General features: G+C 46.7%; 2 protein-coding genes across 11 annotated transcripts in view; one reads left to right on the top strand and one right to left on the bottom strand.

Moving 5' to 3' along the window:
* MTX1 (metaxin 1) overlaps positions 1-18,559 on the top strand; it is a 175,690-nt gene that overhangs the window by 17,542 nt on the left and 139,589 nt on the right. The window lies entirely within an intron of this gene.
* Positions 7,933-18,559, bottom strand: part of THBS3 (thrombospondin 3) — a 104,374-nt gene continuing 93,747 nt past the window's right edge. For all 10 annotated transcript variants that reach the window (XM_068252542.1, XM_068252539.1, XM_068252541.1 and 7 more), the window contains 4 exons: positions 17,213-17,409; positions 16,954-17,126; positions 9,864-10,003; positions 7,933-8,305 (listed from right to left, as the gene is read on the bottom strand). In XM_068252542.1, the coding sequence (XP_068108643.1) occupies positions 8,247-8,305; positions 9,864-10,003; positions 16,954-17,126; positions 17,213-17,409 (569 nt within the window). In that variant the 3' untranslated portion in view covers positions 7,933-8,246. The remainder of the gene's footprint in view (positions 8,306-9,863; positions 10,004-16,953; positions 17,127-17,212; positions 17,410-18,559) is intronic.

Genomic DNA, 18,559 nt, shown 5'->3' on the forward strand with positions numbered 1-18,559 from the left:
GTACAATAAGAACACAATACGCTGTAGATGACTGAATATTGTCTTATCCGCTCCTTAATTAGTGTTCCCTTCTCATTCCCTTCCACCATCATGAGCCAGAAAGTTAAAAAAAAAAAAATTCATGTGACCACACAAGATCTGGAATGCCATACATAGGAAAATGGTGGAAATGTACCATGAAAAATACTTTTTCTAGCCTTTGTAGGAAGCCTCCTTCAGAGACAACAGTGGCGTAACAATGGCAACATCTGTCGGGTTTGGAGGGTGTATGGGGGGCCTGGGGGCAGCTGCTGTACGTTTTACATCTGCCACTTACAGAAAGGGGGATGCCATGTGTGTAATCTCCATTATTAACTCCAGGGGTCTGAGGTCACCTCTGTGGATTCGGGAGAGGAGGGGAGCCATAAGTCGCTCGCTTGGACTTCAATGACGATATGTAAATACCTATCAGATTTCACTGTTCCGTTTACATTTCTGAAAGAAGGGGATTGGTCGCTATGGGTTACCACATAATGGAGTGAAGGGGGACACAAACGTTATGTTAATTTGAAGATGGTGTGTTTCTTAATGTTCTATCGACTCAGGAAAGAGAGCTGCAGGCACCATTCTTGGAGTTTTCAGTTTCGGAAAGTTACAGTGGCTAAAACTTTATCAGCACTGCTCAGATAGCCGCGACCCAACGCAGCACAATGCTAAATCTATGCTGCAGGTGAGGAGGATCCTGTATTGCATAAATGAAAAAAGGTGCCTGGAAAAAAAGGTTGCAGGAGATTGTCGCTAGTAGAATATCACAGTAGAGTGATATTCTACTGCTGGATTCTGCTGGTAAAATATTAATAATGTTTACCGAAATTTTACTATACTGTATACTCTCACACAGAACCTTCCACTGCCAATGCTTAACCATAAGACCCCCCTGGTGGTGCCTAACCATAAGACAACCCCCTGGTGGTGCCTAACCCTAAGACCCCCCTGGTGGTGCCTAACCCTAAGACCCCCCTGGTGGTGCCTAAGCCTAAGACCCCCCCGGTTGGTGCCTAACCTTAAGACCCCCTGGTGGTGACTAACCCTAAGACCCCCCTGGTGGCGCCTAACCTTAACACCTACCCCCTGGTGGTGCCTAACCCTAAGACCCCCCCCCCCTGGTGGTGCCTAACCCTAAGACCCCCCTGGTGGTGCCTAACCCTAAGACCCCCCTGGTGGCGCCTAACCTTAAGACCCCTGGTGGTGACTAACCCTAAGACCCCCCCTGGTGGTGCCTAACCTTAACACCTACCCCCTGGCGGTGCCTAACCCTAAGACCCCCCTGGTGGTGCTTAACCATAAGACCACCCCCTGGTGGTACCTAACCCTAAGACCCCCCTGGTGGTGCTTAACCATAGGACCACCCCCTGGTGGTGCCTTACCCTAAGACCCCCCTGGTGGTGCCTAAACCTTAAGACCCCCTGGCGGTGCCTAACCCTAAGACCCCCCCCCCGGTGGAGCCTAACCTTAACACCTCCCCCTGGCGGTACCTAACCCTAAGACCCCCCTTGTGGTGCCTAACCCACCCCCCCCTCTTGCCTAAGCCTTAACCCTCCCACTGCTGCAGAGCCATAATTTGCAGCAAAGACAGGGACACTTGGAGGCGTCACTGCAAAGCTGCTATTAGTGGCAAATAAGGTAAATTTCCGCACCCGGTGGCGCCAGGTAGAATTGTGGGCACTGAGGCATGCGGATATGCAAATTGTGGCATTGCATAGCGGGCACTGCGCAATTTTCAAATCCTCCTGACTCCGGGCATGCGATTCTATCGGGCGCCTCCGGGTGCAGAAACTTATCTTATTTGCTGCAAATCACATCCATTATAAAAGCCACCGCCATGTGCCCAACTATCCCTTCTTAGCCGCTTTTATAACAGGCGCCTTTGGCAGCGACCTTTTACCGTAACGGCTCCTGCGCCCTTTTTTCCTGATTCGCCTGTATTCACCAGTGGCTGAATCTTCAGTCTATTGAAGCAGCCTCCCTGTGAAAGGCACAGATAATCCCTCACCAAATCATAACTGTCCCTTTTTCAGAGTCACCGTCCCTGTTTTAGAATCCAAATTCCAGTCCTTATTTCTACCTCATTTGTCACCCTTTTAGGTCTGATGCGCTGTTTTGTGTAGACGTATTTCTGTTCTAAAAATGTGTTTTTCTGATACTAACCTTTACTCCAACTTTTTAAATTGATGTATGAGTTTTAAATGATAATTCAGAAGGAAAGTTGTGATGTAAGAAAGGACTAGTGGTGGGGTTTGAATAATGAAAGTGATGTGTGCTAAGGTTGCAACTGCACTGGACTGGCAGATCTTACTTCAGAGGCAGCCCTCACCTCAGGGGCAGGTCTTACTTCAGAGGCAGTACTCACCTCAGGGGCAGGTCTTACTTCAGAGGCAGCCCTCACCTCAGGGAAGGTCTTACCTCAGAGGCAGCCCTCACCTTAGGAGCAAGTTTGACCTCAGAGTCAGCCCTCACCTCAGGGGCAGGTCTTACTTCAGAGGCAGCCCTCACCTCAGGGGCAGGTCTTACTTCAGAGGCAGCCCTCACCTCAGGGGCAAGTTTTACCTCAGAAGCAGCCCTCACCTCAGGGGCAGGTTTTACCTCAGAGGCAGCCCTCACATCAGGGGCAGGTTTTACCTCAGAGGCAGCCCTCACTAAGGGGCAAGTTTTACCTCAGAGGCAGCCCTTATCTCAGGGGTAGGTCTTACCTTAGAGGCATCCCTTATCTCGGGGGCAGGTCTTACCTCAGAGGCGGCCCTCACCTCAGGGGCAGGTTTTACCTCAGAGGCAGCCCTCACCTCAGAGGCAGGTTTTACCTCAGAGGCAGCCCTCACCTCAGGGACAGATCTTACCTCAGAGGCAGCCCTCACCTCAGAGGCAGCCGTTATCTCGGGGGGCAGGTCTTACCTTTCTTATATGAAAAGGTTGGCGCTATGCCCAAACTGAAAGCTGTTTCCTTATAGTTTGGAATTGTTTCCAGATGTAGTCACTGGTGACTGTGGATCCTACTTTATCTCTATGATTCACTCATTATACTTTTTGAACTTTATGCTGCCCTTGTACACACATAAATATTGCAGTACTGGGAATGGTCAATGAGATGCTAATAATTGTGTGCTGATGCAATATTTATGCAATTGGCATGATCCTTGCGTCACCTTTGCACAGAATGAAGATCTCAAATGCATCACCCAGGATGCAGGGTAAGGGTGATTTTTTAAATAGGGATAATTCAGGTTGTTATGGGCATGTAGTAACTGCAAGGTAAGATTGAAAAGATGTGTAGTGTATTGTTGTGCATGTGTTCAAGTAACAGTAAGATAGGTTACTGAGTATGGGATATCACTTAGTGGTCACAGTTAGTGATGGTCATGTCTAGGAGAACTCATGGAGAAGCATGTGATCAGTTTGGTCAGTTGATAGGTATGTATGTCTCTGATTTGCTTGTCATGATCATGTGCTAAAGCAGGATGTAAGCACAGCAAATCAGAGCTTTGCAAATGTATCAGCTGATCAAACAAATCACGTTTCTCTATGAGTCCTAGACATGACCATCACTAGTCAGGCCCAGTGCACACCAAAAACCTCCAGCAGATCCGCAATACGCTAGAGGTTTTTGAAGCAGATTTTCATAGTGAATCTAGGCATGTTTAGAGATATTTTCTAAACATGCTTAGCGTTTTTGCAGCGTTTTTGTGTAGCAGATTTATATTGACATATATTGTTACAGTAAAGCTGTTACTGAACAGCTACTGTAACGAAAACCACTCTGCTCTAGCGTTTCTCAGAGCAGTTTGAGCTTTTCCTATACTTTACATTTAGGCAGAAATGCATCTGCAAACCGCAAAAATGCTGCAGGAGCCACGTTTGCGGTTTGCTAAAAAACATCAATCCGCTGGTGTGCACCATCCTATTGAGATACATTAGCCAAGCGTTTTCACAGGCGGCAGCGGTTTTGAAAACGCTACCAAAAACGCTTGGTGTCCACCAGCCCTAATAGTGTGTTTATTTATCTCTTTGCCGACCGCTCTACGGCAATTGACGTGAAGTCGTGGGGTGGGGTTTTGCAGGAGATTGCGCGAGAATCTCCGCTCTGTCATCAGTCTCCCAGTGGCGATTGCCTCTAGGAGACTGTTATACGGCGAACCTGCCGTCTATTTACAACGTACTGCGCTGCAATCTAAGGAATTGCTGTATTTGGGAGGCACAGAGAGTGATCGGCTCTCCTAGGCTGATGTCTATGAGAGCTGATCACTGGGATTGGCTGGCGGGGGAGGGAGGGGATTAAAAATAAAAAATAGTAATATTTATTAAGAAAAAAACCCACAAATAAATAAAGAAAAAAATAAACAAACATCCCAGCAGGGATCAGAGCCCACCAACAAAAATCTCTGTTGGTGGGCATAAAAGGGGGGGAATCACTTGTGTGCTGAGTTTTACGGCCGCGCAGCGAGCCCTTAAAGCTGCAGTGGCCTGAATTGTAAAAAATAGCCTGGTCACCAGGGGGGTGTGAGCCTATGGTCCTGCAGGGGTTAAAGGAGAACTTTAACCCAGGATTGATCTTCATCCCAATCAGTAGCCGACTCCCCCTTTCCCACAGTAAATATTTGCCATTCCTTGATTAGATTATCAGGCATATCTGTATGGCTGATATTGTGGTGAAACCCCTCCCACAGTGTGAGGTCATGGCCTTGGCCCTGACAGTTTCCGGTCTGTGAACAGTGTTGCATTGTGAGAAATAACAGATTTTTCCAACTGCCAAGCGAGCAGTATCTCCCTCTGTTCGTAGAAATATATCTGATAAAAAACCTTTTAGCCTAGCATATTGTTAGTGGCTGTGTTTATAGATAATGGCAGTTTGTACTGTGGTTTTTTTTTTCGTCTACCAACACTAAAAATGATGACCTGCAGGCTGATGGTGGATCAAACAACATGAACAAATTACATGGCGAATATGAATCATTTCTTGATCTATCTTCTATTTTTTAACTTTTCCCTTTGCAATGTATTGATTGATTTTTTTCCCCCTACTAATAACTTTTAGTTAAGCTCTTCTTTAACTAGCGACTGCCCCTCCCTCCATCTGGGCCACTGCACCCTACTGTGCTTCTTCCATCTGTTTAATTTCTTTATTCAGTGGCAAAGGGCAACAGGCTTTATCTGCTCAATAGGCCAGATGTGACATCAAAGCCAGAACTGCGCCATGTTTATCCCTGACTGTGACAGTTTAACCTTTGTGCATCAGCTCACTTAGGCCTGACAGAGCTGTGCTGGCGACTGGCATGCTACTTCTGGGGATGCAGAAGGATCGGGATGGTGTGCACTGTTGTCTCATCTCCGTCCAATATTGCACTCGTCCCGGCCTCCTGCGTCGCTGGGCTGCTCAACTGCTTTCCCTGGGAACAGTGACTGCAGATATTGGTTTAACTCTTTGAAAAAGTTCCAGCATACTCACCATGTTACACTACATAAGCTGGGAGCGTATCGGATATTGTTCAGACATCTGCCCTAGGAGGAATCATGGCGTGAATGACCTCAGCAGACCCCATGGACACTCTGACGCAGAGAATAACCACTTTCATAACTGTAAATGCCAGCCACCAAGCCAGTCACTCCTCACTGGTGAACCAACCACTGGTGTACCTTCCTTATTAGAGACCATCAGTTTTCTAGTCATTTTAGAGACCTACAGTCTTTTCTGGCTCCATTATTATACCTGTCTTATTAAACTTTATTAGTGTGGCTGCCATTTTAGTGACTGTGTTTCTGACTTACTGGTATCTGAACACCCCCACTGTCCCTGCCTTACTGCTGACCGTCACTGTCCCTGCCTTACTGCTGACTCCCATTGTCTCTGCCGTCCTTCCTTACTGCTAACTGTCACTGTCCCTGCCTTACTGCTAACATTCACAGTCCTTCCTTACTTTTGACCCCCACTGTCCCTTTCTTACTGTTGACCGTCACTGTCCTGCCTTATTGCTCACTGTCACATTCCCTCCCTTATTGCTGACGTCACTGTCCTGCCTTACTTCTGACCGTCACTGTCCTGCCTTACTGCTAACCCCCACTGTCCCTGACTTACTGCTGGCCCTCACTGTCCTGCCTTACTGCTGATCATCACTGTCCCTGCCTTACTTCTGACTGTCACTATCCTGCCTTACTTCTGACTGTCACTGTCCTGCTTTTACTGCTGACCGTCACTGTCCTGCCTTTACTTCTGACAGTCACTGTCCTACCTTACTTCTGACCGTCAATGTCCTGCCTTACTGCTGACCCCTACTGTCCCTGACTTACTGCTGGCCGTCACAGTCCTGCCTTACTTCTGGCCCCCACTGTCCCTGACTTACTGCTGACCGTCACTGTCCCTGCCTTGCTGCTGATCGTCACTGTCCTGTCTTACTTCTGACCGTCACTGTCCTGACTTACTGCTGACCGTCCCTGTCCCTGCCTTACTTCTGACGGTCACTGTCCTGCCTTACTTCTGACTGTCACTGTCCCTGACTTACTGCTGGCCCCCACTGTCCCTGACTTACTGCTGACCGTCACTGTCCCTGCCTTACTCCTGACCGTCACTGTCCTGCCTTACTGCTGACCGTCACTGTCCCTGAGTTACTGCTGACCGTCACTGTCCCTGCCTTACTGCTGACCGTCACTGTCCTGCCTTACTTCTGATCGTCACTGTCCTGACTTACTGCTGACCATCACTGCCCCTGCCTTGCTGCTGACCATCATTGTCCCTGCCTTACTTCTGACCATCACTGTCCTGCCTTACTTCTGACCATCACTGTCCTGCCTTACTTCTGAACGTCACTATCCTGACTTACTGCTGACCGTCACTGTCCTGCCTTACTTCTGACCGTCACTGTCCTGCCTTACTTCTGACCGTCACTGTCCTGCCTTACTTCTGAACGTCACTATCCTGATTTACTGCTGACCGTCACTGTCCTGCCTTACTGCTGACCGTCACTGTCCTGCCTTACTGCTGACCGTCACTGTCCTGCCTTACTTCTGACCGTCACTGTCCTGACTTACTTCTGACAGTCACTGTCCCTGACTCACTGCTGGCCACCACTGTCCCTGACTTACTGCTGACGTCACTGTCCCTGCCTTGATACTGACCCTCACTGTCCTGCCTTACTGCTAACCGTCGCTGTCCCTGACTTACTGCCAACCTCCATGTTCCCTGTCTTACTGCTAACTGTCACTGTCCTGCCTTACTGCTGACTGTCACATCACATGTTCCTGTCTAACTAGATCTACCATAGTCCCTGCTTTATTATAGGACATTAGGGTTCCTATCTTATAAGAAACCACATGTGTTCCTTTCTCAGGTAAGACGATCAGTCTTCCTACTTTACTTAAGATTTTCAAACTTATAGATAACCATCAGTCTCCCTTCCTTACTAGAGGCCATATTCTTCATTTGCTGAAGACCATCTGTGTTCCTTCTTAGTAGAAGAAGTTCTCAACAATCCTGCCTTATTGGAGGACATCATTGACCCTCATATAATAGGAGGGTCACAAGATGAATCCATGGACCAGGGTGTGTTCCCATCTGAAGCACACATGCAAAATATAAAGGTGGTTCCTGATTGCTTTGGAGGTCGTTTTTTCTCCATAGTGTAGATGAGCTATTTGTCTCTCTACAGAGCAGAGGATGAGGTGGAGATGTGTGGTTTCAGCTCGCAGTGGGAACTAGAATATTGGTTGGACAAGTAATATCTAACTCGGCAGAATACAGGAGGGAAGGCTACCGTCATTGTGGACCATGTAATCATCCAAATTATTACCTGAAAAAAAATAAATCACAAAATCTAGTCTGTATGGAGCTGAACAGAAGTGGCATTGACACTGCTGGAGTATTGGGTATCCTTAGGTTTCGGCCAGACATCACAAAGAGAGGACTGCACACTCACTACAAAACCTCCTGAACTTTATGAAAAATGATGGAAATTTGCACTGACATTGTTGGGTAACCTGCGGCCTCAGCAGCCACATGTGGAGGACTGTGACAATGTCCCACCGTGTAGAAATTATGGGTGTCTCCTCCAATCGTGTCCATTGAATAGTCCCGTCTCAGAGAACTGTAGCGGACCCATCTCAGTCCGGTGTGAGGGTTTATGGTGTCTTTGTGGAAAGCCCCCAATATCCAGGATGCTGCTGCTCTGTGGTGATGGACCTCAGTGTGGAGATACGAGAAACTGTGGAAGATGGGGGTGCTACATTTACTCCCGACTCTCCATCAGCATTTTCCTGTATGGTTCAAAGTCCTCTGGAATCGTGTCTGTAACAAGAGAGAAGATGTGAGCTCCAGACATACTGTAGTGTGGCTCACTCTCTGTCACGTCTTACCGTCACATCTCACTGTCCCACTCTCTCCGTCATGTCTCACTGTCCTCCTCACACCCACTGTGAAACCTCAGTGTCCTCCTCACACTCACTGTCATACCTCAGTGTCATCATCACACTCACCGTCACACCTCAGTGGCCTCATCATACTCACTGTCATACCACAGTGTCCTCATCACACTCACTGTCATACCTCAGTGTCCTCATCACACTCACTGTCACACCTCAGTGTCCTTCTCACACTCACTGTCATACCTCAGTGTCCTCATCACACCCACTGTCATACCTCAGTGTCCTCATCACACTCACTGTCACACCTCAGTGTCCTCATCACACTCACTGTCATACCTCAGTGTCCTCAGCACACTCACTGTCACACCTCAGTGTCCTCATCACACTCGCTGTCATATCTCAGTATAGTTTGTCACCCCAAGAAACAGATCTCTCTCCGATCCGATCTGATGGCTGCCATAAACCGCAGGTTGATTCTCGATCAATTTCAGCATGAAATCTCTTGGGAATTGGCCTTGTGACACCGCTTCCATTGCTGCCCCCTAGTGTAAATGTCACAGATGCGCCATGTGGTATACGCTGGCAGCGTGTGAGGTGCAAATGGAGGAAGCGGAAGATGGATGGGCATCGCGGTGGGTGACATCGGACAGGTAAAGTATAAATGCACACACAGGGGGCACATTTACATTAGGGGGGGGGGGGGGGGCAGCGCCAGGGTTTCCGTTGTGTTCGTTGCTTGTCCCGATATCACACACCATTACCTCCGCGCACCCGATTAAGCTTGTCAGCCCGAGATTTCCCAGCATGTCAGATCAATAAATGCAACCAAATTTGGCCCAAAACTGGTCGCATTGTTGATTGCGCATGCTCTTGGCACCGATTTTTATCTGATTCAATAACAATTATCGCATAGGTTGGTCGATCGGCCGCCAAGTCAAGTAGTGTATGGGCACCTTTACACTGAGTAGGTCACATCTGCTCACACAAGGCGCTGACGAGTATAAACTATATTAACTATATTAAAACTGGTAAAAATGATGTAGTGGTGGACTTATCTATTAATTGATACCCAAAAAGTCAATTTCAGAAAATACTTATTAATTGTCACTTTAAAAAAAACTCTTTAAAAATGTGACGCGTTTCACTGGACACAGCCCGCTTCCTCAGACAAAATCAGGAGTATCTGACAAAGGATCTCTGTGCACTTGGCACCTCCGAGCTGGAGCCATATGACGTGTATCACATCCATTCACAGTCACTATTATCTCTGTACTGTGTGTGAGATACACCTGCTCACACTCACCTTCACACCTGCACTGCCTGTATTACTCACAATGGTTTGTACTGTTCCACACCTGTTCATACTAACCTTTAAATCTGAACTGTGTGCCACAGCCATCCACATTTACAGTGACTCCTGTACTGTGTACCCCCACTTATACCCAATCTGTAATGACAGTGTTACACCTGCTCATACTTACCATTACACCTGTACTGCAAGTTGGACCAGATGATATTCTCTTGAGAGAAGCAGAAGACCCCCAACCGTCCTCCTCGCATGGTGGTGTCTATAACTACACCCGAATCAGCCACCAGATCTACACCTTCATACAGCTTCACCCTGCAGAGACACAGACAATTCACTGACAGCGACAGGACCTGACTCATAGACTGAGGTACTGGTAACAGAGTATTGACTACATGTTCATCTATCTGTCTGTCTGCGATGGATAAACTACATGTAATACTGTAAGTGTGGATAAAGTACATGTAATACTGTAAGGAGAGTATGTTGTGTACAGGGAATTTACTGTGTTGTTAAAGGTTTAAGTACTACAGTAAGTATAGAGTCCTCCTGTGCTCAATATGTATATTTCAGTAAAGTAAATAAAGTACAGTAACACTAGTATGTGTGTAGAGTACAGTATATAGTACAGTAAGGACAGTAAACTGTGTATAGTATCTATAGTACAGTATAGACCAGCACTATGAACAGTATATAGTTCAGTAAGGACAGCACAATGTGTACAGTATATATAGTACCCTATGGACAGTACAGTATATATAGTACAATATAGATGAACACCATGAACAGCATACAGTATTTAGTTCAGTAAGGACAGTACACTGTGTACAGTATATATAGTACAGTAAGGACAGTACACTGTGTACAGTATATATTGTACTGTAAGGACAGTACACTGTGTACAGTATATATAGTACAGTAAGGACAGTACACTGTGTACAGTATATATTGTACTGTAAGGACAGTACACTGTGTACAGTATATATAGTACAGTAAGGACAGTACAGTAAGGACAGTACACTGTACAGTATATATAGTACAGTAAGGACAGTACAGTAAGGACAGTACACTGTGTACAGTATATATAGTACAGTAAGGACAGTACACTGTGTACAGTATATATAGTACAGTAAGGACAGTACACTGTGTACAGTATATATAGTACAGTACACTGTGTACAGTGTATATAATACAGTAAGGACAGTACACTGTGTACAGTATATATAGTACAGTAAGGGCAGTATGCAGTGTACAGTATATATTGGACAGTACACTGTGTACAGTATATATAGTACAGTAAGGACAGTACACTGTGTACAGTATATGTAGTACAGTAAGGGCAGTACACTGTGTACAGTATATATAGTACAGTAAGGGCAGTACACTGTGTACAGTATATATAGTACAGTAAGGGCAGTACACTGTGTACAGTATATATAGTACAGTAAAGACAGTACACTGTGTACAGTATATATAGTACAGTAAGGGCAGTACACTGTGTACAGTATGTATTGTACAGTAAGGGCAGTACACTATGTACGGTATATATTGTACCGTAAGGACAGTGCACTGTGTACAGTATATATTGTACCGTAAGGGCACTGCACCGTGTACAGTATATATTGTACAGTAAGGACAGTACACTGTGTACAGTATATATTGTACAGTAAGGGCAGTACACTGTGTACAGTATATATAGTACAGTAAGGACAGTACACTGTGTACAGTAAGGGCAGTACACTGTGTACAGTATATATAGTACAGTAAGGACAGTACACTGTGTACAGTAAGGATTTTACTGTGTACAGTATATATTGTACAGTAAGGACAGTGCACTGTGTACAGTATATATTGTACCTTAAGGGCAGTACACTGTGTACAGATATATTGTACAGTAAGGACAACACACTGTGTACAGTATATATTGTACATTAAAGAGAATCTGTATTGTTAAAATCGCACAAAAGTAAACATACCAGTGCGTTAGGGGACATCTCCTGTTACCCTCTGACACAATTTCGCCGCTCCTCGCCGCATTAAAAGTGGTTAAAAACAGTTTTAAAAAGTTTGTTTATAAACAAACAAAATGGCCACCAAAACAGGAAGTAGGTTGATGTACAGTATGTCCACACATAGAAAATACATCCATACACAAGCAGGCTGTATACAGCCTTCCTTTTTAATCTCAAAAGATCATTTGTGTGTTTCTTTCCCCCTGTTCTCATGCACTGAAGTTTCAGGCTGCTTGTTTCTTCCTGCAAACAGCTTTGCCCTTGTCTGTAATTCTTCAGTATGTGAAAGCCCAGCCAGCTCAGACTACGATTTATCCAGCTTGTAAAAGATAAGAGAGAAGCTGCTCTAATCCTAAATAACACACAGGCAGTGTGCATAGAGGGGCCTGGAAGGGGGAGTTCATAGCAGAACCACAACACTGAAGAACTTGGCAGCCTTCCAGACACAGGCCGACAAGTCTGACAGGGGAAAGATACATTGATTTATTACAGAGACAGTGATAGTATAAAGTGCTGCAGTAAGCCAGAACACATTAGAATAGCTTTTTGAACTTGTAGGATGATAAAAAACCGGATGCAATTTTTGTTACGGAGTCTCTTTAAGGACAACACACTGTGTACAGTATACAGTATATAGTACAGTAAGGGCAGTACACTGTTTACAGTTTATATAGTACATATTAGAAGTTGCCCCTCATCCCCATTCTCCTGGTCAGTAGATTGTGAGCTCTTGTGTCTCTAGAAGTCCCCCCCCCCCCCCCCCCGCCTTTCTCCTGGTCAGTAGACTGTGAGCTCTTGTGTCTATAGCAGTCCCCCCCCCGCCCCCCCCCCCCCCCCCCCCCCCCCCCGCTTTCTCCTGGTCAGTAGACTGTGAGCTCTTGTGTCTATAGCAGTCCTCCCCCCCCTTTCTCCTGGTCAGTAGATTGTGAGCTCCTGTGCCTCTAGAAGTTTCTGTGCTGCATCTGTTGCCTGTATCGCCGTGTGCCCAGCTGTTTGGGCGCAGTTTCCTTTCTATGAGCTCACCCCTCTGAGGGGATGGCGATGGTGTAATAATTGGGCCGCCCAGCACGGGGTCAGATCCAGGAACACAGCGCGGTCCAGTTCCCAGAAGCCCACCATTGTTCTCCGCTTTTCCATATGAAAGAGGCACTGCCTCTGGCTCCTACCCTGGCATTCCGGACAGGGATTGCGTTTCCACGGTGATGCCGACAAGAGCTGGCCGGGCCCAGCTCCCCGCTGATATCATCGCTTCACTAAACAAGAAGAGGAGAGGGGATTTTCTGAATGATTGTGCTTATCCCCCCATCCTTCAGAGGGGGATATATGAGGGGGTTAACTCCTCACTGACCAAATTCTGTGTGACACAACTAATTCGGTCTATGTGGCCATACACACTACTGACTTCAATTTTATCACTTTGCCCAAATCTGCTGCCGCTGATCTGTTGACAGCTGCTAGTCTGATTAATAAACCTCCCACTGATTTCAGACAGATTAACCAGAGTGTCAGCACTTCAGCCCAGCAACCTCAATTAAGGTCCCCATACATTATTCGATTTGTTGTATGATTGACTGGAGCGTACACCAGCTACTACCTAATTAATACAAAACCAAACTCTCTCTGTTACTATGAATATTCAGGGCCGGATTTAGACATTTTACCGCCCAAGGCCCTCTGTCACCGAAGCCCGCCCCGCACCCCAACTGCCCCATCCTGTGCACCACCTGTCCTGTGCGCTCCCCCTGTGCCATTTGTTCCCCCGGTCCTTTGCTCTCATTGGGCTTGATTCACAAAGCGGTGCTAACCCAACTCTTAATATACACAGACGAGTCTTACTTGGAAAACTAATGTTTGGCTTTCTTTTCATGCAAATTAACGTTCACATTAACAGTATCATCTCCCAAATGATCGGCTGTATGATCGATCGTATCAGTTGCCGTTAACCCATTAGCAACTCGTTATCCCGTTTGAGATAAGTGCAGTGCTTTCGACCTCAGTCAGCAGAACGTGTCGTCCTGTAAATCCTTGGAATGCTTTGATGTCTCTCTGCTAGCAGAGGATGTAGAAACTGAAAGCAGAAGTCCTCTGTTATTGTCTCACACTGCCCCCTAGAGACAAGTGGCCATAAATACACAATACATCAGTACTAATTAGAAGCAGGGAAATGTAACAAATAAGAAATGTGCTAAAATAAATTGGCCTGGAACACTTGCAAGCCTCTAAATAAATTGGCTGCTGAAGGGTTTATGGTGCCGATCTACAACAAACGCTCTTTCTAGTGATCCGATGTTTGGAACAATACTTTTAGTCTGGTCACTCAGATTGCTTATCATTTTCCCCTCTGTTGGTGGGCCCAAACAATTCTTTCAGAGCGATCGCAATAATTGGAGAGAAATTGGATTGTTAAACTCAATACTATCCTGTGAGATCTCATTTCTATCTCCTGTTGTGTTATGCCCCGTTCACACTTGCAATTTGGCATGCAAATGGATCCGGATCAGATCAGGACCTGATCCGGATCGGAACCGTACGGTTCCGATCCGGATCCGGTCCGTTTGCATCAGGAATGTATCATCAGGCTGCCATCCGGATCCGTGTGGTAAAAACAGCGAAATTACTAATAAAATTGTTGGGGTCAGCAGAAGGTGCACCTGGTGCACCTGTAGAATCAGGTCCTCCGCTGTTTAGGCCTCACCTCCACCTCCGACATACTGCCAAACAGCTCCAGCACGTTAGTCACTGCTGCTCCACTGCTGCCCATGTGTCCCCACCTGAAATGGCCGCTAGAATACGCATAGGAAGTGGGGTAGAACGTCAGGTGTTTGTATCCTGTGTGTTCTGTGCTTTCCGTTCCCCATAGGTTTCTATTTCCGGATGGTGCAGTCAGACTCCGGTCCGGGTGCGTGGGCCGGATGAGCCGGACCCGAAAAATAGCGCATGTTGGAAAAGTGTCCGGAGTCCGGATCCGGTCCGGCCAGTGGCGTAGCTAAGGAGCTGTGGGCCCCGATGCAAGCTTCACAGCGGGGCCCCCCAAGAACACTATACATAACAATTGATACGGCACACCAAAACCTGCCAATGGTAACTACAGTGTTAGAGGTTCATGAAGAGGATGGGGAGCAGTGTGTTAATGATTACTACTATTCAAAGTATCTATAGAAGTAATTATTCTGAGCACAGGACCAATAGAGATCTAATACTGTAGTTGAGGGAGGGCCCTTTGGGGCCCCTCTGGCCCAAGGGCCCCGATGCGGTCGCTACCTCTGCACCCCCTATTGCTACGCCCCTGGGTCCGGCTCCGTACTGTACGGAACGTACGCGTGTGAACGTCCGCATAGACTTTGCATTGCTTTGCGGAACGTACGTTCCGTTTGTACAGTATACGGTCCGGATCCGATCAGGCGAATCCGGACAGGGAACACTAATGTGAACCAGGCCTTATACTGTTTCTTGTTTTTTGGTTTATTGAACTGGTTTTATGTTTCATGCTTGCGGAACATTTGCCTTTTGTTATATAATCTGAAGTTCCCTAACAAGGGATCAAACCACCTGCTATAATGGCTTTTACACACTCTTCCATAGAAATCACTGAAACAAAATCATGACACAGGTTGTAACCGTTTCCATCTCTCGCTTGCTGGGGACCAAGTCCATATTGCGGCCTAATAAGTTGGGCGCTGGGTGGTGATGGTAATAGTAAAGTATTAGTAATTTAAAGGACAACTGTAGTGAGAGGTATATGGAGGCTGCCATATTTGCTTCCTTTTTAAGCGACACTATTTGCCTGGCTATCCCGCTGTTCCTCTGCCTCTAATACTTTTAGCCATGGCCCCTGAACAAGCATGCAGCAGACCAGGTGTTTCTGACATTATTGTCAGATATGACAAGATTAGCTAATGCTTGTTTCTGGTCTTATTCAGACACTACTGCAGCCAAATAGACCAGCAGGGCTGCCAGGCACCTGGTATTGCTTAAAAGGAAAGAAATATGACAGCCTGCGTATTCTTCTCACTACTGTTGTCCTTAAAAGTACCAATATTCTACTATGCAGTACCCGGCAACCATTTTAAGCTAAACCCTGTGCTATAAATGCTATTCTTAACCTGCTGAACTAAAGACTAACCCTACCCCCCACTTCCTCGGTGGGTGCCTGCCTAACCATAACCCCCCAGTAAGTGCCTAAGATCCCTCCACCTAATGCCCAACCCCCCCACCCCTCCGTAAGTACCTAACCTTACATAGTTACATAGTTATTTTGGTTGAAAAAAAGACATATGTCCATCGAGTTCAACCAGTACAAAGTACAACTCCAGCCTGCTCCCTCACATATCCCTGTTGATCCAGAGGAAGGTGAAAAACCCTTACAAGGCATGGTCCAATTAGCCCCAAAAGGGAAAAATTCCTTCCCGACTCCAGATGGCAATCAGATAAAATCCCTGGATCAACATCATTAGGCATTACCTTGTAATTGTAGCCATGGATGTCTTTCAACGCAAGGAAAGCATCTAAGCACCCTTTAAATGCAGGTATAGAGTTTGCCATAACGACTTCCTGTGGCAATGCATTCCACATCTTAATCACTCTTACTGTAAAGAACCCTTTCCTAAATAAATGGCTAAAACTTTTTTACTCCATGCGCAGATTATGTCCTCTAGTCCTTTGAGAAGGCCTTAACACTCCCCACCTAATGCCTAACCTCAACACCCCCCCCCCCCCCCCCAGGCCCCAGTAAGTGCCTAAAGCTAACCATGAAACCTAGTGCCCAAACCAGGTCTGTTGAGTCAGTCATTTTTGGGTACCTGGAGTCGGTGACATAAACCGAGGAGTCGGAGTTGGAGGATTTTTGTACCCACTCCATAGTGCTGCATGGGCTGTGGAGTCGGAGTCGAGGAATTGGAGCAATTTTTGGGTATTTGATGTCAGCGGTTTCATTAACTGAGGAGTCGTATGATTTTTGTACCCACTCCACAGCCCTGGCCCAAACACGATAGTCTACGATCGGCTACAGCCATTAATTACTGTGTAGTAGCTAATCAGCTGCTAGCCGCATTGGGTGCCCAAATCACCTCTTTGGTGCCCAGTTACCAAAAATGAACACAGGCATCTATTAGACGCCTGCCGCTTGTGGCACCCAGTTGACCTGATTCGTGGAGAACCCCTTTATGTCGACTGCACTGCCTTGCTACCAGTTTGACATGTAAATGGTGCAGATGTGATACTGTAACACATTAGTGGTCTTCCGCCTGTGCTGACCTGATGTAGCCCACCTGTGGGCGGTGACTGAGCTGCCAGCGGTAGGAGGTCTTGTCTTTCCAACCGACATTGCGGGGGTCCTTCCATAGCAGCCGCACTTGGTCATGGGTGTGTCCCGTATTCCACAACGCGTTTCGCAGCTGTTCTCCAGGCCCTGTTTTTGATTTGACGGCCTGCAGGAGGAGGAGGAGACAGCAGACCAGTGAAAAGACATTCTGAAAAAAAAGTCAGCAAATCAGCCCTGGCAGAGATTTCTCACCTTTAGCTGCAGTCCCGGCTCCGCCACAGCTCGGAAGGGTGTGGCCTGCCAATACGTCTGTTCCGTCTGTTTCCACATGACCACATAAAAGCTGGAGCTGTCCTGATAGCTGAATATGAAGCCAGCATAGTCATCGTCTGTGACAGTGTTCACATGGAATGTCCCTTCAAAGTCCACGCCGTTAAATGCTGTGTAACCTGGGAGGGGGGAGGGAGAGGAGAGCAGTCATCAGGAACACTGGCTTGTAGAAAATGCAGCCAACGTGGATGAGCAGAATGGGCGTGTCCAACTAGAGCCAATATAGGTACACTGAGAAGATTTACTACCGAATATTCAGGAGAAAGAATCAAGATCAAGCTATCGTTCTCATTCTGTGTCACCTCAGCACAGCCTGGAGAGCTATCAACATTCATCCCTAACCCAAATCTCCCCCCATGTAACTATGCCTGGGCCACCTGATTGGTTGTCAAGGCACCAACCCATGGAAGTTATTGAAATTCAGGAAGGGATGATGTGAGGTCACACAGTGTGGCAGACCCTCTGTTTACGCTTGGATCCGAGGTGAACTTTTACTCATTGCATAATTGTGTTCCTTTCCTATTGTTTATAGGGCATTCCTCAAGCCAAATACTTTTTTGTTTTTGTTTTACTACTCTAATTCCCTATAAACTAAATAAACCACGCCCACGGGTTTTCAGAGAGCCTTGGCAGTAGCAAGGGCTCATGGGAGCTCAGTCTGGGCAGGAGGAGGAGGAGGTGTTACTAGCCATTGATTTCAGAGGCAGAGGGGAGGAGGGGGGATTAGGTTTTTTTTACAGGCTGAGAGCTCAAGATACAGATAAGCCTGCCTCTGTGTAATGTTTACAAGCAACATGGCTGCTGTCATTGTATCACAGGAAGACATAATCATTTTCTATTAAAGCTGTTTATCTAAACTTTAGATAAGATATATAGACGAGTTACTTGTTATAGTTAGTTTTTCATCTCGAATCCGCTTTAAGCTCAGGCCCGGATTTACCTCACAGGAGCCTATAAGCACAGATGTTCTGGCACCTTAGACTTTGCCCTCCATGAACCTACAACCCCCCGCTGAAGCACACCACAAGTGTGCTGGCTGTCACTTCTCCCTTACCCATCATAGGTAGCTACAGATGTCCCTTAGCATTCGGTAGCCAGAGGTACCCTCAGTATTAAGTAGCTAGAGGTGCAGCGACTGAAAGGAGTCAGTGGAATGCCGGGCGCTGGGTGATGAACCTCTCATTTACACTCTGCTTGGGTCTCTGCATGGGGAAGGAGGGAGGGGCTCAGGGGTAGTATGAGGGTTTAATCAACACAATCTGCTCATAG

The sequence above is a fragment of the Hyperolius riggenbachi genome, chromosome 9 (assembly GCF_040937935.1).
Source record: "Hyperolius riggenbachi isolate aHypRig1 chromosome 9, aHypRig1.pri, whole genome shotgun sequence".
NCBI classification, from domain to species: Eukaryota; Metazoa; Chordata; class Amphibia; order Anura; family Hyperoliidae; genus Hyperolius; species Hyperolius riggenbachi.